This window comes from Genypterus blacodes, unplaced genomic scaffold, assembly GCF_046128005.1.
Source record: "Genypterus blacodes isolate CSIRO-AG114 ecotype Tasmania unplaced genomic scaffold, CSIRO-AGI_Gbla_v1 ptg000036l_1, whole genome shotgun sequence".
Taxonomy (NCBI): domain Eukaryota; kingdom Metazoa; phylum Chordata; class Actinopteri; order Ophidiiformes; family Ophidiidae; genus Genypterus; species Genypterus blacodes.
The window spans coordinates 213057-239264 of record NW_027466849.1 but is presented as its reverse complement, the minus strand read 5'-3'; the positions used below and the strand labels follow the sequence as shown (position 1 = coordinate 239264).

The window sequence follows — 26208 nt, the reverse complement described above, 5'->3', positions numbered from 1 at the left end:
AAGTATTATTTACAATAATCAAAAAGCTAACAAAACTTTATCGATGAACTTCATTGTTGTAAGCACAATTTATTGAGAGCCATCAAAATTCATGACAAGCTGGACCAAACAAACTGTTATCTCCCTTCATCTATGATCGGGTGGGATATCTGATCCTGATTGTATTCAACCATTGGCTGCTCTTACCCTCGCAGCGTGGGAATGGATGGTTCCACTTCCTGTTGGTCCCGTGCAGGCATGTTAGCACTGGGTGTCCAATCAAAACATAACCAGGGTAACACTGAAAAGTTATTGATTGGCCTGCGCTGTGGTCACTGTTGATGATGTCACCATTGGGGAAAGGAAACGGGTCCTGGCAGTTCTGCAACTGATAGGCTGAAGAGAGGGAGAAAAAAAGAGACAAATTAGGCTTGAACAGCTAGATATAAAGGAATCTAAAGAAATCACAACAATATGATTATGTAAAGCTAAATCAACTAAACTGCTGTTCTATATTTCTACAGTAAAGCCTTCCACTCTGTTCACCTACCTGAAAATAACAATGATGAAACACTGGCGGCTTGCTACATTGATATAAAAAGCTTTTTCTTTACAGCAGACTTGATGGGGATTACATAGTTTATGACCTCCAGACTAATATCGTCAGAGAAAAAAATATCTGGTAAATGTATGCATGACGTCTCTGCACTTGCTTGAGGAAATGTCAGCATCATCAGATCTATTTAGAGGAGAACCTCAAATGTCATCAGTGCGCACACCACCTTGACACACCCTGCAGGAGGTGTCATGGTAAACCAAGCACAAGAAGCCAACAGCAAAGGTAGGTGTTATTTCCAATACGTACATGGGTCTGTAGTGAAGGGCACAACAAAAAAAGCAGTCTAGTTTGCTGCATTTGTGAGAACCGTGCAACAATCAGAGTCAGTGCAGCACACAGGAGGAAGTGCTGTCACTTCATTTTCACTCATACATGGAGTGTGGCACATACACACATGTGCACGTTTGTTTCAACCCCTTTTCGCACTTATTGCACGTCATGAAAATAGCCTTATTGACTGAGACATGTTACTATGGTTACAAAATGCAGCACTCATGGGATCCTTCTTCACTGATGGTGTGATCAGTAGGTGTGTTCATTTTTTCAATTTACCTTTTCAGCTCACAAACAGTAAGTAAATCAAGAACCCTGTAACAAGCGGTTGTTTGATGTGTACTTGGACGGCAGTTTCAACGACTTATACAAACCAGACTAAATGAACAAAAGCACCAGTTTGTTTCTATAATCTAAACAGGCTAGGTGTGAAAGAACCTCCAAATTAAACAGATGGAGGGAAGAAGGTGCAGCCGAAAGGTGAAAGATGTGCACAAGAACATCTGTGCTGAGTACTATCTCGAATGTCCAGATGGGAAACTGAAGGCAACAAATGCATGTTTGAGATAACAAAGAACCTGTGGGAATTCCAAATCTAGACAGATAAACTCGTAGTGGCACAACCAAACAAACATTGCTCAAGTAATCAAAAGGCAATGGTGACAGATGTTGAGGTCCCACCTGACAGCAACATCAAGAGGAAGACATAGAGGTGGACAGAGAGATGGAAAAAGTCAGATGGAAATAGCGCGTGGGGCCTTAAACATGGAAGAGTAGCACAGAGAGAAGAAGCCAAACCTCTGTAACAGCTCAGACACTGAGCTGAACACTCAAACCCCATCCTATGGATAGCAGCCCGGAGTTTTAGGAAGATGTGCAATGATATCATTGAATTATAGACAATACAACTGCAATGCAATGGTTTTACAAAATAATTCCCTGAAAGGGATGCTATAATTTCTTAACATGAATTAGTTTCTATGTATTAACATGTATTTTTTGGTAGCATAGCAGCCCAAGAATACAGTTACATATTAAATAACTATAAGAAATATTATAAGACGATGCGAGAGAGAGCAAGAGAGAAAGGGAGAGAGAGCGAGTGGAGGGGATGCAGGTGATACATTTAACATATAATCAAACCTTCCACATACACTTGATTCATTTCTAGTCATGATTATCAAATTTTAACCCAATTACTTAATTGTGATTGGTTTCAAACCTTTTTAATAAATTACAGTCATCGTTTTAACATGTGATCAATTTAATCCTTTTTATGTTTTTTTCCAAAGTGAATGGTTTTTCATTAAAATGGACCAACTATCTCTACTATCTCTTGGATTCATGCCAGCAGGGTGCAGCTATTTCTGTCAGAGCAGAGGATGTAGATAAAGTAGATAAGTCAGCTGTTCCAGCCAATAGGTTAAATTATAAGACAAAAAGGTTTTGTGTAACAGTGTGGAGCAGCTTCTGGCCACATGTTAAGATTGTTGGAGTTGCCAGTTCATCAATGCAAATCCAGGTATTTTCAGAAGCTGGTCCTAGAATATGAAGCCTTTGATGGTGGAGTGAAACAGCAGGCTTTGCATTGCCCCTTTTTCCCCCTAAAAACCCTGCCCAGGTACATTTCCACAGGTAAACTCACCCTGATAGGTCAGCTTGAAACCAGGCCTGTTCTCCGAATGGTCACTGTAGAAGTGGACGATGGTCAGATGGGTGGTGCTTAACAGGGCGGGTGGGAGCAGTGAGCCAGTGAACTGTCCAATAAGAGCAGAGCTGTGCTGTGGCCCAGCCCTCACCTCCAGGAAATCATGATTATCTTCAGAAGAGAGGTTCTGGAACTGGATATGGGCTCCTACAATATAAAACATCAATGAATAGAAAATAACATTATATCATGCACATTATAAAGATATATGAGAATAATAAGTGATCATTAGATGCAAGCGGCATTGATGTTCAGGCATTCATATTGATTTCATGCCATATAGTTGGCCTGAAATGTGTGGATCTGTGACTCCTACAGGGAGATTGATTGAATTATATACATACGACAATAGGATGTCTGATAAATCAAATGCGTAGAAAAAACTGAATGTGTTTGCAGTTTGAAGAAAAAGTCCTTAAATATATATAAGTGTAAACCCCCTGATGCATCACGGTAGTAAATATGGACGGAATGTATTTGTCTTGTTAGCCCTGCAAAACCCTTAGTAAATCTGGCCCACTGAGACTCATTTTAAATGTCAGTGTGCAGTCAGAGAACATTACACACCACATGGAATGGCTTTTCTTAAACCAAGATGCCACACATTTTCCGTTATAGACAAAAGGGTGTTTTGTATCAAGCCACAGAGGCAGAATGAACACACTTTTTAGGTATACTCCTCCATCCTATAATACTCACCATATCCAGCTGGCAGGGTGAGTTGCCAGGTGCAGTCCAGGTTGCCGGGGTAGTTGCCAGGGAAACCAGGACTAAGGATGACACCACTCATCTCAGACAACACCCCTCCACACCGGGCTGACAACACAGGCACAGCAAACACATTGTTAAGCCAGGCAACACCTGAGCAATGTACGGCAGAGATCATCACTTTATCCCTTGCGCTTTCACACAAAGCTGCATGGGAATCACACGCAGCATGTACCGCAGGGCAAATACACACACGCACATTAAAAATAAACAGAAAAAAAATAGCACAGAGCATTATTAGCATCAATCAATATGGGCTGCTTTTTATGACTCAAATACTGGTATTGTTCGTTGTTAATTACCAGGTATGGTTAAAATAAGGACATATAGCAAGTACAATGGTAGCAGGGGCAACTAGCTATGAATCAGAATGATTAAGTATTAAGTAATGAGAGACTTACTGGGCTGCCTATGATAATTGGTGTAACATGAAAGGCACACACACACACACACCTTGAAAAATGGATATGCATATGCTGACTTTTTGTGAAAATTTCAGAACCTAGAACAATAGTAAAGAATGGAGACGTGACACACAAACTGTAGGAGTTAATGCCAGTTTATCTGGTGCTGACATGCCACCGTTGGATTTAACTGGGATTGGCTTTGACTAAATTACTCGAGTGTTAACACAAACATCAATGTAATTAAAGTTCCTAATGGTACTGCAGAAGTTGGGAAACCTTAGGTCTCAGCACAGCCAGCCAAATCCTCCCAAGGCCAGGCAAGGCCTATTGATCATATTGTACAGATCACTGACCCTCACGGCGGACAAGAAGTTGCTTGCTTCCACAAATGCGACCCCCAACCTGGTGGTAGTAAATGCACCGGAGCTTTTCAGCCATTCACTCTCCTCCATTCATGAATTATTCCTTTTGTGTTGCTAGATGCAGCATAATTTTAAAGGCAAATAACATTTCGGGGCTTCAAGCGTCTGAGTTATTGTTTTTACGAGTGTGAGACTGCTACATACCAACAAACCTTGACTCTCTAACTTGTTGATAAAAATTCCATACTTCAGAGTACTACTCATGCTCGTTTCTGGTTGCTTGGACACAAGCATTCATCTCATAGTTAGATATTGTATCTTTACCAAGGCCTGGACGGAATGGCTGCAGTGTGCTTTAAAATATTCAGACAAAAATATTGCTGTTTGATGACATGATTTAAAGATGTGCAACCAAGGGACTCCATGCTCTATTGTGTAATCCTTGATTTGCTAAAATGGATTGTCCAAATGCAACATAAGGGAACATTTAAAAGTAAAAGTTTTGTGTTTTGAAGTAAGCATAAATCTGTTAGTCTGTTGCTTTCCTTCTCTGTATGTGTGTGTGATGTATTACCTATGCAGAGAGGAGGTGGGTAGTTCCATCGACGCACAGTCCCAGGCATGCAGGAAATGTGAGAGTGGCCCTGGAAGTGATAACAGATGGTGTGATGAATCCCAATGTATCCCGATCAATAAAAAGGTATTTATTATTCATTCAGTCCTTTATTTACTTATATATTTAAATATAAACAGTGTGGAAAACAGTGGAGGAAAGCATGGGAAGCATTCAAATCATTCCTCCATCCGAGAACTTGCCAAATATCTTGCTGTGGGTGTTATGTAGAGTAACAATGCAGCCAAGGTAGAGATTCCACTTCAGTGCAATCTTACTGTGTGTGCTGATGATGCCATTTTTCATCTTGTGATACATAAAAGACAACAACTTGGAAAAGAGACACATTTGTGTCTTGTGAGTTTTGCCTTCTTGTGTTGCTCTAATGCAAGCAAACTGCAGCATACCAATATATTGTATCTGTAGGTATTTATTTTCCTTTGGGTCATTTGTCAGATTTGTCTGCGTTGGTTACCTGCAGCGTATAGCCCAGTTCACAGGTGAAGGCCACTACCTCGTTGACCATGTATCTGTCACCGCTTTTGATGCCATTGGCCGGAATCATTGGCTCTGGGCAGGTGGTAAGACCAACGGCTGCAATAAAAACAAAACAATGCTTTTATAAAACCATTATTTCAATATAATATGAACATTTGTAATTGTCACTGGCATGCACTTTAGACAAATAATGGCGGACATTTTACACAAGCCCCACTCTTTTTTTCTAAGCCTGGGATTTCCTGTCACAACATGTCCGGCATCATCCTCCACCCTGCAGCGCACCACAGCATACTTTTCAAATACAACTTCAAACACAAACAGAAAACTTTACTTTATATCCCTGGCAATTGTTTGCAGTATTTCAGGGTATGAATGTTTTCAAGTAAAATCCAGTTATGGAACGCAGGACGCAACAGAGAACAGAGAACAGAGGCTCGTGTGAGTGCAGTTCTATGTGCACGATAAAGAATTAATGTGGCAGCCTAATTTACAAATATTCCCCACATTCTTTACTAGTCTAGAGTGGTTAAAGCAGCCTCTGAAATGTGCTGAGAAATATGTGAAGGTATCATAATGACTTTGGTTGTGTATTCCCAACACAATAAAGGTTAAACACATCATTAATAAGTTTGACAGCAACCAGCACTTTATCAAACACCATCAGTCGGGGTGTATCTGTGTTTGTGAGTGTGTGTGTGTGTGCCTGTGTGTTTCACTTGGAAACTTCCGCAGGAGGCTGCCCTAGAGCAGTTACTATGGCAACACCCCGGTGTAAGGGGATAGAGAGTGAAAGAAGGAGAGAGAGGAGTGAATGCTTTTGTGTGTGTGTGTGTGTGTGTGTGTGTGTTTGTTTGTGTGTCTGATGTTGGCTCATAATCTACCTTCCTACCAGCAAAATGATGTCATCCTACTGAGCTGACACACACATATACACACACACACACGCACATGACATTCGTGTCCATTACGTAGGAGCGTGACTGTTATGAGTGTGCTTGCGCAGGCGGATGAATGATACTTTTGTTAGATGAAGCGCAAAGTGAAAAAGCGCCATTGGTTTGGAACTTGGACAGACACACACACGCATGAACACTGTGTATTATTAGGCAAGGCATCAGCAGACTGCCATGACAACTGATCAATGAAACTATTCAATTTGGCTGACCATCTCTACCTCTCACTCCGGCTTACACACACTGATCTCTCTCTTTCCTGATTATGTGGGGGGAGAAGTGATGCTCTCTAAAATGCTGACAGCCCCCTTCCCGTCTTGAAAGTGTCTCCAGTAGATTTGTTTTCTGAGGCAAAAGCTTACATTGAAGTCATAATATAAGGACAACCCAGTATTTTAACTCGATGGGAATCGTTCTCCTGTTTCAGTAGATAAACCCAGGAGAATGAATAATCACAGCGAAGGATCATGCGTGTGGCTGCTCACCAGATATAGTTGCAATATATCAAGCGTGCTGAAATGATCATTATTCTTTATGAATATAAAAGTCATGTGGTGAAAAATTACTTTTTTTATCGTCTTTAAATGTGTTTGTTTTAATAAACATTAAAACCCTCCCCCTCAGCAAATATCATACTACAATATAGTCTGCAGATGTTGACCTTTTCAAACAAACAAACTTGATTTTGATAGATTTTTCCACCTTTAGTCGTAATGAAAATAATAGAGAGGGCGATGTAGAGGAAGAGCTTAAACTGTGGCTGATGATTTGTTTGTATCTCTTTGATGCTCCTTACATCCTTTATTACAATTCCACGCCCTCCCAAAAAGGGTCAAGGTCATTACAGAGCCAGACAAAGGTTGAACTAATTCATATAAGATAAGATAGGTTAAGATGAAAGTTTATTATCCCGAAGGAAATTACTGAATTATATACAACACAGCACAAATATGTAAATGTAGGTGTATATCTTCATGTATTCACACACCCAAGGGTAGTCACCACACAAGCTGTACATAACCTGATCATACACAAGAAAACTGGGTATAATAATAATATGATTCCTTTAACACAAAGAATACAAAAAGTGTGCAGTAAACACGTGATTATGTCTTTATATGATAATGGATCCCCACAAGTGACCAGATTTGACTGTTTTATATTTCTGGTGAAGGCACGTGGCCACACCAGCACTTACACTCAAAGAGACAACTACGAGAACTCACACACACACAAAATGGGGACACGTTCAATGATCCAGAAATGATTTTAAGCCACAACAAATGCCAAGGACAGAAAAGCACAGCCATGTTCTGACAGGTGTGTGTGTGTGTGTGTGTGTGTGTGTGTGTGTGTGTGTGCGCAATGGCATGATGTTGAGCACACATATGTATCTTACTTCAGCAATGCTTGTGCATATTTGTGCGCCTTTCCTTTGGACTTGTGTGTATGAACCACACATGAAAAAGCCTGATAGTGTACACACGTTTATAAGTGTGTGTTTGGTTCTCTCTGTTTCTGTTCATGTCCTCCCTGCGTCTTGTGTTTCCCAGCATGCATATAGGAATGTGTATGTGTGGTTTCAGGCAGTGCCAGTCTGGTTCACTGACTCCTGCTATTTCATGTTGATGTCTCAGCTGCAACAATGTGTAGGACTGTGTGTGTGTGTGTTTCAGTGTGTTTTTCTGTTCATACTCCCTCCCATTTCTCACTCTGTTCATATCCTAGATGTTTCGATTCAAAGGATAGAACCTTTAAAGGATTATTTAATCAGTTGGTTCATGATCAGTAAACTGTATCTGTCTATCAATCTTAACTTACTTTTGTATTCTAGGTGAAAACCTGCGGCCACCACGCTGATGTCACTCTGAAAGTGCAGGAGGAGCTGATTGGAAGTGGAGTTGAGGAGAGCAGGAGCTGTAGTTCCTGTAACAGACAGACACGCAAAGATGCATTTCCTGCACTAAACACACCGTGAATGTATAAAATTAAACAGTTTATGCAACGCAATGCTCAAATACACATTGATACCAATTCACATCCAGGCGTGTTTAATGTTGTTGCTAAATTGAGTTTAAATCCTGAGCTGGGAAAAAGATGAAAAGCTGGACAGTGACCTAGGTGACCTCATGTGAAGTACTTAACCCTCCACTGCACCAATGAGGCTGCTCAGTGTGGCCAACAGCAGGTCGATGGGAACAGAGCGGGCAGCTCTCCTGTGTGCCTTCTAGAGAAGGGCACAACCGTCATTTTGTGCGTGTTGCGTGTGTGAGCGTGCGTGCATTTGTGTCCATGAGCGTGTGGGTGTTTGTCTTCTCCTATGTTTTATGCGTGACAGGTGTGTGACAGGTATGTGCTCGGGGCAGGTCACAGGGAAATCTCCACTGGGGAATTGTAAAAGGTTGGATCATTCTTTATCTCACAGTGTGTGCTCTCTCTCTCTGTCTCACTCTACCCCACTCTCTCTCTTTCTCCTTCACTCAACCTTTAGTTAATTTCTCACTGACATCACTCAGAGGGTACGTGGGGACGGGAAATATTCAACAGATTTTTCGATATTAAGAAATCAAGGTTAGCATTAGATGTAGAGTACATCACATTTCATCCATTATAAACCTACAATGTGAACAATATGTGTGCGTATGTGTGCGTATCTACAGTTGAAGAGCTGTCACATCTCATTCATCATTGTCTGTGTGTGTGCATCTGAATTTCTGTCAATCAATCTATATGTATTTGTGTTTGTGTATGCGCCTATAGTTTAGAGGCTGTCATATTTCATCCATCATAGATCTTCTGCGTGCGCGCTTGTGTGTGTATATCTGTTGTGTCTTTGAGCATGGCATGTGCTTGCTTGTTTGAGTGTGTGTGTGTGTGTGTGTGTGTGTGTGTCTGTGTGTGTGTGTGTGTGTGTGTGTGTCATACCAGAAAATGACCCTAATTTAGGAGCTGTCATGTCTCCTCCATCGTAGATCTCTAGAGAATCCCAATTGTGCTCGGTAGCAAATGTCATCACTTGGATCTAGACAGAATACAATCAGAATAAATTAACACAATATCTTCCACTTTAATGTATATTCTCCATAGATAGTACATACTGTATGTCTAGTATATATATAGTATTTGTAATAGTGATTGTATTCCTATCTGTACCTGTATCCCAGCACCTTCACTGACATGTATCCTCCACAGACAGTTGAGACTGTTGGGGTACGGCTCAGGATAGGCAGGAGAAAGTATAGTGCCACGACGTTCAGTCAAATTGCCGCTGCAGGGAACTAGAAAGAGAACATGTTTGTAAAGGATCACTATTATACTTAATGTGATACTGTAATGTTTTCTTTTTTCTATTTTTCTTTTTTTTTCAAATGAGTATATGAATATTCGGCCAGCCAAACTGTTACATTCCCAAACAAAAATAGTGAAGCACAGTCACAGCAATTTTCAATATCTTCTCTCCTCTCCAATAGCTCTTATCAAAGGTATAAGCTAGCAGACACAGCAGTCACATTGGGAATTGTAGTCATTGTGTCAGTACCATTTCCAGCGGCGCAAAGGATGTGAGTTTTGCCTGCCCTGGAGACAGAGCGGACCCCCCCTGAAACGGATAATTTGGAATCATCTAAACATTGACTAAGGCTAAATTACATATTCCTTATGTAGTTTGCCATCCCTTGAGGCCTAGCTACGTTGTCCACAAAAAAGCACTGAAGTACCACAAAACATGCAGTATGTTGCTACTTGAATATCAACACAACAATGTGGTATTCAAGTACTAAAACTGGGGGACAACCAAAGGAAAGATGTACCTATTTAATCTTTTAGCTGATGAATGATTCATCTTAGGACGTAATTTTATTTTTTTCTTTAGATTAGTTTGTGTGCCTCTGCCAAGTCCAACCATGGCAACTACTCTTTGTACTTTTGTATTTAGAAAGAGGTGGCCTATGCAGGTAGAAACACCAGTGTAATCTCGTGTCAAACTTGGCATCAAAATTCTTTCAACTGCACCATTACACAAACCTTGGAGGAAGAAGGTTCATCTGTAGCCAAATTCTGAGACGAGCATAGAAAACTCTGACTCATAGTGCAGCAGTATATTTCTCAACATAATCTCCTTCCAACTAAACACCCCTCTGCCAATAAAATTTCTTCCAGTTTAATAAAAGTCCTTTTTCTTGGTTGTCCAAAGTATTCTCCACAGATGATACACGGTCATTATCTGAGGAAAATGGCTCAAGCTAAAGCTGTTTCCATGTCTGAGAAGAGATGAAAGCCTGAGGGAACCAAATCAGGTGAATACAGTGAGTTCTATCATCGTGGCTGGCTACTGGCACTGGGCCCTTTAATGCACACTAATGCATGCTCATTATTTCATCCATTCAGTACAACCTACAGAGCCTCTAATACTCTGAAACTTTCAAGTTCTAATCACTTTGCTCTAAAGAAGAGGGAAAGGTTGTTGAATATAACATCCCTTACTAACTTCCTTGTGTGACAGACTGGGATGTTGTCAAATAACAATTGTTTGTATCCAATTTCTATGTGCAATATGAAATCTAATTATACACGTGGTCATGAGATATAAAACTCTTTAGAACCCTAAAGGGGTAGGGTTAAGGTTAGGTTCTAGGAATTTAACTGGTTAGTTGCTTACTACATACATTTTAGGCCAGTGCTCTTACCTATGCAGCTTGGTGTTGTCGCATTCCACTGGGCAAGGGCACCTGGTACAGCTTGGCAATTGATGGCGCTGGATCCTTTCAGTAGATACCCTGGACTGCACTCAAACCGAACCACAGAGCCGGCTGAGAACTCTGAACCTATTCGCCTTCCATACCGAGGCTCTGGCACTGAACTGCACTGGCTGTCACTGGTCCGGGGCACAGCTACAATAAGGTCAGAACATAACATGACATAATATGAAGGCCATAAACATAATGAGTGGTGGGTGAGTAGTGAGGCTTTGATGTTTAAACACTTGAACGCCACATATTGTGTATGTGTGTGTGTCTTAATCCAAGCTCAGACTATACAATTCATATTTTCCAGTTGTAGGCACACTTTCCTGATCTATAACAAAAGCCCGGGTCAAAGAATAACAAGCTGCTTGTGACCATAATGATACTCATTAAGTCAATATTATGTTGGCAATATCAAAGTGGCTGGTTGCATGTTGTAAATTCTCATATGCAGTTGTGTAAGTGTTCGAATACTGATTTCAGACATTTGGTCACCTTCTTCTATGATGGATTTAGTACTGTACACATTGTCCTCATTCAGTTGTGTAGTCTGTGCATCACAACAGACTTAACTATAAACAGGAAGATGTTTTTATTTGAGCAGGTCAGCAAGTTTGAGCAGTTCAGTACTACAAATATGTAGTGAGAACTGAAAAGGGGACAACAATACGAAGACATTGTGGTAGAGAGTTACCTTGGAAGACGAAGTGAAAGCCTTTAGCTGACTGGCCACTTTTAGCATTGAATCGCAGCATGATCTGATTGGAAGTTGCCAACGGCAATGTCTCTCCTGAGAAATACAATTACATACACAAACAGACAAAATTATAACATGTCCTTGCTTAAAACAGATCGTTCAATTCCAAAAATACAACTGAGTTTCTCAACAGTTTATCAGTCAAGTATATTACAGATATAAATACAGCGTTCACTCGATTTAGCACACACACACACACACACACACACACACACACACACACACACACACACACACACACACACACACACACACACACACACACCATTCTGGCACTGCAGTGAAATTTGGTTCTCACAATGCATAATGCATGAGAACACACACGCACAAACTCACACACATAATGCAACAGCAATTAATATACACAGACACACACAGGCAAAATTAAGTAGCAGTGATGAATGAGAAAAACATGGCATGGTGGGGTTGACATTTAGAACCATCATTAGCTGTATTGGGACGTGTCTGTCTTTTGCACGTGTATGAGCGTTAATATGTTTGTGTGTCAGGATAATCAGCCAGTCAGCTGGAACAGTGCAGTACAAAGCTGTTTGCTTGTGCATGCCTGAGTGTGTTTGGTTATTCTTTTGAGTGAGTGTGTGTGAGTGGTAGGGCAATGACATAGATAACATTATTTTACAAAGCCTTGCATGCCTCATTCTTTGCTACCAGCTTCAGACAAAAGCGTTAAACCCAAATTAACCACCAGGAGTATCCAACATTTATTTTTCACATTGTCACATGTCTCTTTGTGCTAACGTGCAAGGATAATAACTATTGTGGGAAAAATGCACTATTGTCGGCTAAATCTACCAAACGGCCAAAATTGTCACATCCTGTCACTTTAGTTAATATCATTCTTGTGAACCATCACTGGTCCAGTCACGACATGGAAACCAAGTTAATAGCAAAGTAGAAATTTGAACATTAAAATGAACTCTAGATTTGTTGATTCATGTTTTTTCAGTTTCATCTTCAATATGACATCAATCTTTAAAAGTGGCTATTTTACCACAAGGCCTGAAATACATTATTTTGTGGGTTTTTACAAGACGCATGTTCAAACGTGAACCATATTACTTTGAAGAGCCTGCAATGCTCAATTATGTTCTTCTCTTTCATCACGTTTTAAATTTTACACCCTTGGTAATTTTACAAGCACAGGACAGACACAAAGGACACTAATTCCCAGAGAGAGAGAACTGAGCATTAATTCTCCTGTAGCTCCTCAACAGCATGTCCCCTGGCTAAAAATGCCAGTTAAGCAAGTTCATCAATACTGTTACATACAGCTTATCATATATAACATACACCAGTGAGATAAAACAAAATGTGTGGTCTTTACTGATTATTGCCTTATCTGTAAATTTGCTCTCCACTGGGTGCTGCTGTGCTCTGCCAAGTTGATGACACAAGTTTGAGGATGGGTAAACCCAGGGAGGATTGTGTTAGGAAGTGCTGCTGTATATTGTATAGTCCCAGTGAGACACTTTCCACTGCTGATTCCTTCTTCTAAAGATAACCCATAATGGATTTTCTCGAAATTTATCACTGTCAAATAAACTGTGATAACGACCACTGGTGCAATGGTCTAAAGCCCCCCCGAGAGCTGCTTCCTTACAGATGATTTCATTGTTTGTTTCTTTCTGCGTCATGCTCAGGTGCACAGAAAAGTTGAAATCGTTACAACTGAATGAGAGTTTGTTCCAAATATTCCTTGATGCTGAAATCATCCATCAAGTGTCTTCTATTTACAGCACCTTATAGCGACGGACGACTCACCTGAATGTGACCCAGCAAGGGAGCTGAGCAACCGGGCATTCTGATTGGCTCCATCAAAAAGTTCCACTGAATCATTCATTGATGTCTGGAATACTGCAAACTGACCAAATACCACTGTAGAGGACAGACATTCAAACATGTGTCTGTGTGTTAATCATCATCATTATTATCATTAAGTTGATAGTAAGATGTATAGTATATTCATGTACTTACCAAACTGTGGGGAAACAGTGATGTAATAGGAGCAGGTCTGTCTGGTGGTATAGTTTAGAGGATAATTTGGAGACAAAACAACTCCTTCAGACCCACCATACTGCCCTCCACAGGGCGCTGCAAGGGAGAGAGGAAGGGAGGGGGAGAGAGAGAGGGAGGGAGTTACGGAAAGAGATTGAAAGAGAGAGGAAGGGAGGGAGAGAGAGAGAGAGAGAGAGAGAGAGAGAGAGAGAGAGAGAGAGAGAGAGAGAGGGAGGGAGGGAGAGAGATTGAAAGAGAGAAGGAGGGGGGAGAGAGAGAGAGAGAGAGAGAGAGAGAGAGAGAAGAAGAAGTCTGTTAACAGCTCTTCAAGTAACACTTACCTCATGGACTTTAATGTAGGAACTTACTGCAAATTGCGCTTCAACATGGATCTTTTTCACAACAAACATTTCTAATGCCTATCAGGGTAATGTTATGCCTGACAACGTAAAGCTATTCAACTTTTTCAGTGATAAATAATATGCTAGCATCATCTATAACCTCTGAAGGTCTCACTATGTACAGTGCAAACATTATCAGACTGACTGTTTTAAGACAGCTAGCACAATGCTAAAACAGGCTAAAACTAGTTTAAACCGGCAGATTAGAAGGTGTGCGCACATTTCATCGGTTATTCATTGTCACCAATTATCCAGGTCATCGGTGGACTTCATGCTGTGAATTACTGCAGCATTACAACAATGCATGATTTCAGGAAATTGAAGGAAATATTAAGATACAAAAAATGAGAGCACAGAGGAGGGAGACAGAGTGGAGGGTCCAAGTCCAAAGGCAATTTTCAGTCCTGATTGCAGTCTGGAAGTACATATTTCCTGTCTCATACTGCATGTTAACTGTGATGACATTGTCCTGTAATCACTGTGCTAATGTTACTCAACCTATATTCTATTAAAAAAACGGACAGCAGAAAGAAAAGTAAAGAGAGTGAGCTCATCCCTTTAAAGTGTACTGGAGAGCTGCAGAATAACAAAAGGAAAAGAGCAAACACACAGTAAATGAACACAATATCTGACCATAGAACAACAAACCGAAAGGGCACATGGAGTTATAACTGTGTAGTCATTCAACTTGAACTTTATGTTCACTGACTTTCTAATGCACTACGCTGACTGCACTTTTTTGATAAATGTGCATCCGGTTGCTTGGGTTTCTAGGGAGAGATCACATGTGCTGTACCAATGTCAATTGGGCAACTCAATGTGTAATCCTTCTTACTGCATACATTTCTTCAGAGGTGCAGTTGAATCCCTGGCCTAGTAAGTGGTATAAAATGTCTTCTGAACCTGCTCACACAGTCACACAAAGTCCAAGCTGCAGGCCTTGTAGATCAAATCTGCTCTATGCTTTGATCAATCACAGGGTTACACAAATACATATTTCAGCTATGTGTCTGGGAAACTGATTTCAGGGAAACTGAAAATTTTTTACAATTCCAACCAACCACAACAGGCCTGGAAGTTGGTGGTGTAGTTATGTTGCAGTTCAGGAAACTCATTTTGTCCACAAATGTCACTTGGACCCCTGTGGCTCTAAGGTAAAAGATAGTATGTTTGATTTCCTTTGTGTGTGCTTTATTTTATGAAAGGATCACTCATTGCTCTCATTGACCTTTAGCAAAGTGCAGATGACTCAGAAAAACACACACCTGTGTCTGTACACTTCAAACAACAGAGTTCACTAAGCCTCACAGTGAACTCACAAAGGAGGAGGTTCAGGCTTTCCAAACAAAGTAAAGAGACGACCAGACACCAGTAGGCACCATGCATCATCATTCATCTGGAACCACATTATTATGAAGCAGCATGTGGATTTATTATCTGACATGGGAGTGCTATGAAGCTGAGCTCCAGCTGAGGGATATCCAATATGAGCGAGTTCGATCACCAAGCATTAGGTGACCCAGTAGGCGCTAACCTAACATATGTATCTAACATGTGCCTGTGGGCATGAGTGTGTACCAGCATATGTGTTATACCAACGGTTACTGTTGTGGAAAATCTTTGATCATAGAAATGTGTACGTGTACATGTAATCAGGGTTGTAATTTCCATTACACCAGTACTTATGACATTATGCTTGGGAGTTGGGTCTTGAGCTGGGTGATAATCAATCTGATTTTGAGGCAGATCAGGAACATAATATTAAAGTTATTAAATATTTCAAGGCCATAAAAATTGCTTTCATGCTATTGATCTTTTTGAATGAATAATTCAATTACAATATAAAAACAAGTTTACTATTCTAGGCGAGCTACTTCCTGATCTTAGTCATCGTTTGGCCTATAACCCAAACTATTCTGACTATGGCAGCATGCTAATTTGACAAACATTAGTGCAGATTTTGCCTAGCATGACCCTCAATAGATTGTTGCGTAGATGGTTCGAAACTAATGTTCAAACCTCCAAGGAACCACTCCAGAGTTCATCTGGAAACGGAATGAGATCACTTCTCCACATACACTATCTGTCCCCCTGAATACAACCGTTTGACTTGTATTCCTCTGCAGACAGTTGTTGTACTCCCACCTCCTCCTCCTCCCTCCTGTTTCCTAAAGCAGCCGAGTAATCCCTCTTTCCTTCCTCTCCTCCTAATCCCGTGCACTGGTATTGATTGATATTTTTTTGGATTGATTCTTCTTATGAACCCTCCAGTCTAGGGGTCTTGTCTAGATCCACCCACAATCCTGCAGTGGTGCTGCTCCAGGCTCAGGTGTCAAGCTTATCAAAAGCCTGCACGAACACCACCTTTGATCACCCTCTCTCACACAAATACAAAAAGCAAAAAAAGCTACAGTACAGAAGTCACTCTTTTTTTCGTACACACCAAAATGCTTTGATCATTCACCCACAAACACTCACTCACACTCACATTCACACACACACAGCCACCCACCCACCCGCCTGCACCCATGCACACACACACACACACACACACACACACACACACACACACTATGAGCAGGGGTCAAGTGAGAGAATTTGGCCTGGTCTGTTTTTTAATTGAGTTGTTCAACATGACCATACATAACTATATAAATAAAACAGGATCATGTACACCTTAAAAGTATAAATCAAACAAGTGATCTGTCATTGTAACAGTGAGGCGTGGAGCAGCACCAAAAAAACAAATGGCTTTGACATAAAGAAGAACCCAGTTTGAAAATAAATTTGGCGAGCCGCTTTTGTTCACCACAGCTGCAGGGTTAATCACTTTAATCAAATCTGAAGCTAGGCTAACCTCTTTAAATAAGGAAAAATCAAAGTCCAAATGCCCTCTAAGCATCAAGGGAAACAATAACAGCTCGGTCTTTCATTATATTTGGGTAGAGAATGATATTTAACCGGCAAAATATATAATCATTTCCGTACTCGTATTTTTGGCTAAATGTTTTGGCTGGTCTCTACATCAAGTGAGCAGTATCATGCACAGTTCAAAGGGTTTTTCATCAAAATGGGCCATAAGAATCAAACCAATCGAGGCAGCCCTGTGAGATTCAGAGATGTGATTACCATCTCTGAGACTATTTGTGTCTTTTAAGTGTTGCACTGATACTCGGGGGGGGTCAACTATTGAAGTATGTTTGTATGTGGAAGCATGTGGAGAGCCGTTTTGTACGTGCGCGTGTTCGTGTGTAAGCACTACCTCTAGGTGGCACTCTGTAATAACTACGTATGCCTCTCTCGCCCACTTTACCTCTCTGTGTCTCTATCGGTTTTTTACACACACACACACACACACACACACACACACACACACAACCCTATCAACAGTCACAGAGAATTCCTTCTTTCTTGCGCCAGCTCTTAGTTACCATGGAAACCAATAAAAGACCGGTTTGAGAGGGAGGGAGGGAGGTGTGTGTGCGCGTGTGTGCCTTCGTTTGTGTATGTGAGAGAGAGATAGAAGGCGCATGAGAGAGAGAGAAGGTGAGTGGAAAATAAAGTAAATCAGACAGTGGACAGCGGTAGAGGATGAAAAACGCAGAGAGAAGAAAGTGAGAAGTACTTACAGAGAAATGAAAAGAGAAAGAGGAACAGTGTGAAGGGGAAATGAAAGAAAAGAGGAGAGGAGACAGAGAGACTGTGACAGGAGAAGGGGAGATGTATTATTTAAAGAGGTCTCACCCTGTCTAATGAGTTTGCTCTAAAAGCCTCAGGAGCTGCCCACAGAGAGGCAGACAGAAACAGAAACTTCACTAACTAAAGCAAAAGAAAAAGAGCACTATTAGTGAGTTAAGAGATGTTGCACGACAGGTTACGGGATTTACAAAACTTTTATGGCATGTTAAACACAAACACTGGCACATATACAAGTGCCACCATGCATCGGAAAGGAGATCATGATAATGTAAATCTGATTGTGTGACGATATTCTCTGTATTACTGCTCAAAACTGCAGTGTATTAAATTTTTTTAACTTCACTAACGAGCCAGAAAGAAAATCTTCTGGGAAAATTTTGTCAAAATCAATTACAGTAAACAACTGTGAATCAATCGCAGATGAAGTTTGAGGCTTTTCAGACTTTCAGATCATGTGTTATTTGATAGAGGACCATTATGGGGTCCGTTAATAGCCTTCAAAAGTGTCGACAATATCAATACTATTCCATTCATAAATCCATTATTGCAGGCGAAAGCATTTTAATATTACACAGAATCAATTTCTGCAGCTGCCCCATTTGCTAATGAACACAAATTCCTTGGATTAACATGAAAAAGAGGTCTGTTGATGCTACACAAGTACTGGGAATGAGCGCATCTGACACAGCCTGGCTAAGGGGATTGGCAGCTTGAAGGACTGATGGAAAAAATGGGATGATGGCTTGCAAGATTAAACTTGTTCAATTGCTACTTTAATGACAAGTTTAATTCCTGCATATATTAAACAATAAAGGCTTAGTAATGCCCAATGACACAATATAACATATATGTTCCTAAAGCAACTGTGGATGATTCCTTGGGGATGTTGTAGTTAATAAATGCATTAATAAACAAATATACACAATCTACACATCCTTATATGTGTTTACAGCTATATTACGGTTTAAGGGGCTAAGTGTGTGAATCTTCATATTTACTACACAGCTTGACACAGCAGAAAAAGCTGCCAGATTGTCTGCTTGTTCCCTCCCATTGAGTGATTCCATGAGCTGAAAGAGGCGGAAGATCGTCATCGCTCTGTCACCAGCAAAACAATCTGCCAATAGAGTACGAGCACTTGACCAAAATAACTTGAAATAAGCCAGATGAAGCTGAGAATGAGATAAAAATGACTTAATGAGCTTGATTTTATTCATGTTTATGTCTGTTATTCGCTGCTTTTCTCAAACAGCCACTCAGAGTGCAATTATCTCATCTTTACTTCTCTCTTAAATGCCCCCAGCTGCCCTTTTCTCTCTCTCTCACATTATTAAACTGAGCCTTCACAGGAGCCTTTTTTCACAGTGTTAAGAGGTACTGTATATCTAGGTGTGCACGTGAGTGTGTGTGTGTGTGCGCGCGCTTGTGTGAAAGTGAAAGTATGTGTGCATATATGTGTCTGTGCCCATTTTAAATTCCTCTCTTGTCCTGCTTCCTCACCCGTCCTCTGATTCGCATAGCTAAGCCACATGGTACTAAGTAAGGCCTCTGTCACAAAAGAGATCTCTCTCTCTCACACACACACACACACACACACACACACACACACACACACACACACACACACACACACACACACACACACACACACGGAATGGATGTTTGACAGGTCTTTGCACCTCCTTCTCCCTTCTTTTTATCCATACAGAAGTACACACACACACACACACACGCACACACACTCAGCACATGTGTGTTTGCAGGATATCTCAAAGTGTTTTGGATCGGTGCGACTTGTGAAGGAAGGGTTGATTGACCCAATTAGCTAAATTAGCTTTGATTACTTAATACCTGACCTTGACTTGCTAAACACACCTGCTTTAGCTAATTGGGTTTATGTACAATAAGGAGAGATGGATTACGTGCCAAGGACCAAGACTGAGAATCCCTGCTTCAACAGATTAACACAGATTTTCCTCCACAGCAGTATATGGCTGAAGATCTCCATGTGCCTCTCTTACCTTTACATGACGGCAGAGGCCTATCCCACACCGGCTTCCCATCATGCCCCAGTACACAGGTGATAGTTTCGCCGCCCACAATTGTGTAGCCGTGATGACAGCTGTAGGAGACCTGAGATGCCAGTTTATAGTCATAGCCGGTCCTGCTGGCATTCATGATGTTCCCAGGGTCAAAACAGGCCTCTCTTGGTTTTTCTGTAAAAAATAAAAAGGGAGACGAGGCTTATGTGACTGGATGAGGTCGTGGGCTGAATAATTTAGATACAATGCAGACTAAATTAGCTGTATATCAGCATCAAAACATACAGCACCTCTGTGCTATTTATAGTAAAAGAGTAAGCAATGGAAACATAAAGCTGATTAATAGATAAAAAAGAAGAAGAATTTATGCTGAACAGTTGGAAGAAACGAGTTCAGGATGCAGTCATATTGTAACAGACTGGCCTGGAGAGACGAAAATATGAGTCCTACTTCCTCAGTTAATCAGAGACTTGGAATAAGTTCAATTGACACTTTGCATATCACCAGAAGCAATCAGAAAGCACGGGAGATTATTATTTATGAAAACGACGAACCAAAAGAAAGAAAGAAAGAAAGACGAAAATTATGTTTGCAAGTCATCAAGGGAAGAGATTATTATTTTTCTCCTCCAGCGAGGGTGAGGGAGGCTCGGTGTGAGGTGAAAGGCAGCTAGCAGCCACGAGAGAAAAGAAAAGACGACGTGTCAACATGAGTCAGAATACCATTTTGCTTCATTATGAATTGGAGCCGTGCCAGCGTGTTTGCTTTTCCTGTGATCATCCAATGAGGGTGAGATATTAGGCTCGACAGAGGAAAACCAGCAGACAGTGAGACAGACAGAGGGGGGGAGGGAGGGAGGGAGAGAGAGAGAGGCAGAGGGGAGAGACGAGTGAAATAGCGGGATGATTAAGGTTGTATTTTAATTACAGAGATGGCGCTTGAAAGGTAGTGAATTAATGCCGAAAGCACAGAGGTGTGAGTAAGCGTCAGGAGAAAGACAACGGCGAAGGTGATAATCTTTTTTAATTAGAGATAAATGGAGTGAGGGAAACAAGGAAAAACTACAAGGGGTTTATGAAACTTGATGGAGCAGATCGAGTCTCTAGTCAGTCGAACAACTAATTGTTCATCAGTTCCATGTTGAATATTGCTGTTAAATCACCTCCAGTCAGCCAACGTCTGCATAACTGAGATGAGTCACAATCTGTGTGAAGTAAACAACTTACAGGCTTGCGCAGAATGTCAAGCCTTTTCAGCTGAAAGACGACAACGGGAGTGTGATGTTAGTAAGCGGATTAAAAACATTATCCGGTCTCGAGGTTGAGGAATTGATGTGGTGATGCAAAAACAGATCGTTCCCACAGCACTCACACTGATAATTACGCATTGTTCAATAAAATAAAATAGATATTAATAAAAATTATATGATATAATACTCGGCTATCCTTTAACTGTTTAACAGAAAATTAACAATTGCTACCACCTCTTTTCCCAATCCTAATGATACTACGACTTTCACCCACAACTGCCGCTTCTTACAACTTGTGCACAGTTTGTGCTTGTGCAGATCAGCTTAAAGTTAAAACATTCTGGTCATTATCCAAGATGAATGTCAAAACATTTGGTGTGTATTTGCTGGAAAATGTGCATGGAAATCGATGTTGAAACTAAACTTTGAGGGTTTAATTACCTCTGTACTCGATGGCGAACCCAGACATGCCCAGTGAGGCGTCAGATCTGAACGCCAGGAAGAGAGTGTTACCACTGCTCTCTATTCGCTCTGGGGCCTGGTTGCCTTGGAGACTCGCTAGTAACGGCCCATTGGAGTCTTCGCCCTCGTAGATGTGCAGGAAGTCGTAACTTGGCTCCATGTTGAAACTGGGTAAAAAAACAAAACAACAGAGAAATGTTTTTACACGATTCTTTGTGTATCAAACGTGTGTTATTGTTTAGTCTCTAATTAAGCAATCAACTAAGTGTTACAGTTCAAATTACTGCTTTGGTTGAGGATTGTCAATTAGTTTGCGCCACCTGCGTTTGCATCGTCTACTCGTCTTTGCCCTTAAATTTTGTTCGACGTGTGTAGGATGTGTTTAAAAAAAAAAACATGACAGCTGCTGCAACAGGCAACAAGATGCCATCTTAAATGTATCACCCTCATGTTTCATTATGAAAGGGTTTGCTATCTGTATCTCTTCAATGTGTGTGTGTGAGTGTGTTTGCATGTAACCGGTCTTGTCATATTTCAGTTTTCTTACTCCTAATGCAGTGAATATTTTAACCCTACGCCTACAATTTCTTGTAAAAATGTTGGTTTTCACTTTGTCAGCTTCTCCTCATCGATGCATATAGTTGAAGATACACACACACACACACACACACACACACACACACGCACACACACACGCCTGTCTTTGCTCTGACAGGTTGTATGTTATATATATGTACATGATGTGGGTTGTATGCATTAGCTTTGTCAAGCATCTGTCTGGTCAAACCATACCCAGTGTTTGGATTGTTGTTATAGAAACTAAGCTTTATGTGTGTGTTTTTTGGTTGAGGTTATGATTACTTTGAATGATGTACAGCGATGATATACTGTACATTAGACAACATTCACAATGCAACCAATTTGTCTCTTCTAGCAAATAATTTAAAGTAAAATAAATAAATGAATGTCTCAGCCTTGCCGCTGAAAAGAATTATCTCTTCATTAAAAAAACAAAAAGCTAAAATTGGGTCATTTTTCCTCCTTTGGCAATTTGGAGGAAGTCCACTTTCCTCTTATCTCTGTCAATACACATGCAACACCAACCTTTACTTTTCCTTTAGTAATAATCTCCTAAAAACTAGTGTGACTTGTGAAATCTGCATCACTGAGGAAAGATCCAGACATAAGGAAGCTATACTACCAGGTAGCCTCTAATGGAATGATTTTGGCTTTTTACTGGAGCTAAAGGTCGCGATTCCCAAGAAACGATGTAAACACTTGGACTGATCCTTTTTATCCATTTAGGATATCCATTCCAGCTACCTTAGTAGGAGGCGTTTAAGGTGGATTTTACTTTGATTTATTTCTGCTGTGTAGACCAGGTAACTTATAACAGTGTGGCTGTAAAGGCTTATGGTGGATCTCACTGCAGTTCTGTAAAGGAATGTAATGAGATCCATAATACTGCCCTAGATTCACATCTGTAACTGTTTAATTGTTCGTCTCTGAATTCCAAATGACAAATTAGTTTCTTAATGTACCAGACAAAAAAAAGATTTTTTAAAAGGCCAAACAATATAACTAGGCGAGCGCTCACTGAGTCACTTAATCTTATTCTTTGTAAAGTTTGTGGTTTCTCATGTGTTTGATAGCAATTTAAGGTTATTCATATTGGGTGTCCAATTTTCACAAAATTTAGAACTTCTTTCTTATCTTGCCATGTGAATGACAGAATATGTACAACGAACAAACGCAATTTGTTACAGTTCCATTTTTGTGACAGTTTTGCTTTAATGAACGCCACCTTTTGAAGATGAGGGCGATGACAAAGTCCGGGTTGACTCGGACCCTCCAGTCACACTCTTTCCCTGGGGGATACGGCTGAGGGTAGTTTGGAGACAAAATCACTCCAGAGGGGCCGCTGACATTACCCCCGCAGGTCGCTATAGAAACACAAAGCGTGAGAGAAGCAGGGAGGGAGAAGAGAAGAAAAAAAGATGATTACACAACACTAGGCTGGGGATAATTTGGAAAGAGAATCACTCCTGACTGGCCACTCACATAACCCCCACAGGCAGGCAGAGAGGAGAGGAGTTAGTTAGCAATGGGATGTATGGCAGGGGCCAGTTAGGAGGGAAAATTACCCCTGTTGGACCTGTGAAATTACCTCCGCAGGTGGCATGAGAGGGTGAAAGAGCAAAAGAGGGAGAAAGAGACGGAGCAAATTATTTACAGAGTGAAGTGTTGGGGGTAGTTAGCAGAGAGAATCACCCCTAGTGGTCCTGTTATCCCACAGCAAGCCGGAGAGCCGGAAAGAGAGATCGTCAAGAGAGACGGATGGACGCATTCGAGCTGCTTTTTCGGTGATGTGAGGGAAGAATTTGAAATGTGGAGAGGTGTCTTGGGGCTGGCAGGTGGGCGTGGAAGGATTATCAACAGCGAAACAGAGGTAAACAAGGGCATTCACAGGCCCAACACACACACACACAAACATAATGCTTCACCCTGCGAACCGTGTCGGTATAATGTAGCAGCAACATCGAGGGGTTCAACAAGAGGAACCTGTGGGTTAGTCAGGTGACTTTGGGCTCTAACTTGGGTTTTTCAGTATGACAAAATTGGCCTGCTTATAACAAGCACAGCACAACACACCACGGTAACCACTAATCAGTCTGCCCACCAACTAATCGACATCAACAACAGCAAGTTGGGTCAGAGCTGCTCACCTCTGATTCTGCACTTCATGGGAGCATCTGGCAACTTTGTCGATTAGAAAATGTTTCTATTTTATTTTTCATAAATTCTATATGATGATCAATAAAAACTATACCCACTGTATCTTTTATTACTGCACTATGAAAATTGCTTCCAGTAAATTCCACACGCAGCAGATAGCATCAATCATTGATTATTTCCCTTTTAAGCCTGTTTATTGCTGTGTTTAACTAACTTTTGCTCTCGAGTATGGACTGGTACATTTTGTGTTTAGCCAGCTGGTAGCCACAGTACAGAGGTCACATAACTGAAACACAGGCTTATTAAATCTAAGTGAGAAGTTATTTCTCCTGAGGTGAAAGCGGGACAGGAGAGTGAGTGGGCAAGGGGGAGTACGAGGTGATTTAAGCTCAATCTTCTATCTTCTATTGCCTGGCAAACATGAGGTCACTGGCAAAGATTGAGGCAACATGAAGAACAAAGCCGGACATGTTGCAGAGAAAGGGGTTGCTGCTGTGTGTGACCCTGCTGGAGGTCTTCCAGATCGTGGTGCCCGGCAGAGGGAAAGGGAGGGGCAACAGAAACAGCAACCCTCTCATTTTCTCTAATTGGTGTGAGTCTGTGGCACTCAAAAGTAAGGCCAAGTTCATGCTGCACCATTTTTCTGCCCTGACTGAAGCGAGTTCGATGTTGCGCCGATATACATATTATTATTGACGCAAATGCTCTCAGATGCTCTTGTTATCTCCAGTGCATCTATGACAAGTCCCTAGAATGGCAATGAGCAATAGCTGATGAGTGTGTGAGAGGAGCTTGGAGTGAGATAAACAACCACAGGTCCATGCTGTGATGACACGCATGGTTCTGCATCATCATAGTCATTTTTGCTGATTTGGATTATGTGACATCTACATCCATCAATATTCACAATATGCCTATATTATATTGATTTTACATGCACAGCAAAAGAGGCAGAGGTGTATTCTTGTATCTAGGGGCAGACTGCGAAAAAACTGACAAGCCTCTGAAGAGGCCTTATAGGCTTGTTTTGAGCTAACATTGGTGTCTGTATGCTGCACTTCAAAGAGGATTCACATTGATGGACTCTCCTCCTACCACAGCTTCTTTCTCCACCTTTTGACTGAAACTTCCTTTCTAAAAAAAACCAAGGGGCTTCAGGACTGGGGACAAGTAGGAAGTAGAGTGTGTCAACAAGAAGCTGAGGGGGAAAATGAAGGAAGAAAAGACGACCTGATATAAGAAGAGTGCAAAATAAACAGCGTGTTGTGAGATGTATTGTGGGATGTGGAAGATCACTGGGCTCCAAACAGCAGGTGGGCCCAGCAGGGAGGATGGAAGGAGCTTTGCAGCATACTCAGTACAGGGACTGTACAGTGTTACTCATCACACCGTGCTGCAAACCGTATTGTATATGGATGTTCAGTGTTTATATGACATTAAAGAGCATGCCTGCAGTATGGATGTCATTTCACACTGCTTTACACTTACCCCTGGAGATGTTTGTCTAACATGGCAGAGCAACACAGGGTCACCCAGGAGACCTGAACCTGTCATATTTGTTGCTCGCTCTCCTCACCTCAGAACAAGGTGATGTTTCTGGGTCGGACCACTTCTGGAGGTTTGTGTTGAGCCCTTCTAGCGTTCATGAGGGCAGGTGGCAGGTTTGTCAGTTTCATGCAGTGCTTTACTATGTTTTATTGTCTTGCCATATAATTGTATGGTATTGTGACTGAATGTTATACCGACAACTTTAATCAAATAGGGACATAGTGATAATAATCCATGAGCAGGCCAAGAATATCTTAATACCCAAAGATTCGTACCTCATCCACGAGTGTTGGGTAAGACATATCAGCACTTTTTAAATTTCGTATTAACTCAGTTTCGTGGTCTTTAGCGTGAGTATAGCGATGTAAGCTTA

General features: G+C 41.2%; 1 protein-coding gene across 1 annotated transcript in view; it reads right to left on the bottom strand.

Moving 5' to 3' along the window:
- The window catches only part of LOC142996105 (CUB and sushi domain-containing protein 1-like), a gene marked incomplete at its 5' end in the record, with an annotated part of 226024 nt that overhangs the window by 45656 nt on the left and 154160 nt on the right, over nucleotides 1-26208 (bottom strand). Inside the window, 15 exons of the mRNA XM_076146995.1 lie at nucleotides 187-375; nucleotides 2517-2726; nucleotides 3279-3395; nucleotides 4691-4760; nucleotides 5205-5323; nucleotides 8005-8109; nucleotides 9109-9205; nucleotides 9337-9461; nucleotides 10869-11072; nucleotides 11620-11715; nucleotides 13465-13578; nucleotides 13678-13794; nucleotides 19820-20014; nucleotides 21531-21718; nucleotides 23356-23494. Of these exons, the coding sequence (XP_076003110.1) occupies nucleotides 187-375; nucleotides 2517-2726; nucleotides 3279-3395; nucleotides 4691-4760; nucleotides 5205-5323; nucleotides 8005-8109; nucleotides 9109-9205; nucleotides 9337-9461; nucleotides 10869-11072; nucleotides 11620-11715; nucleotides 13465-13578; nucleotides 13678-13794; nucleotides 19820-20014; nucleotides 21531-21718; nucleotides 23356-23494 (2085 nt within the window). The remainder of the gene's footprint in view (nucleotides 1-186; nucleotides 376-2516; nucleotides 2727-3278; nucleotides 3396-4690; nucleotides 4761-5204; nucleotides 5324-8004; nucleotides 8110-9108; nucleotides 9206-9336; nucleotides 9462-10868; nucleotides 11073-11619; nucleotides 11716-13464; nucleotides 13579-13677; nucleotides 13795-19819; nucleotides 20015-21530; nucleotides 21719-23355; nucleotides 23495-26208) is intronic.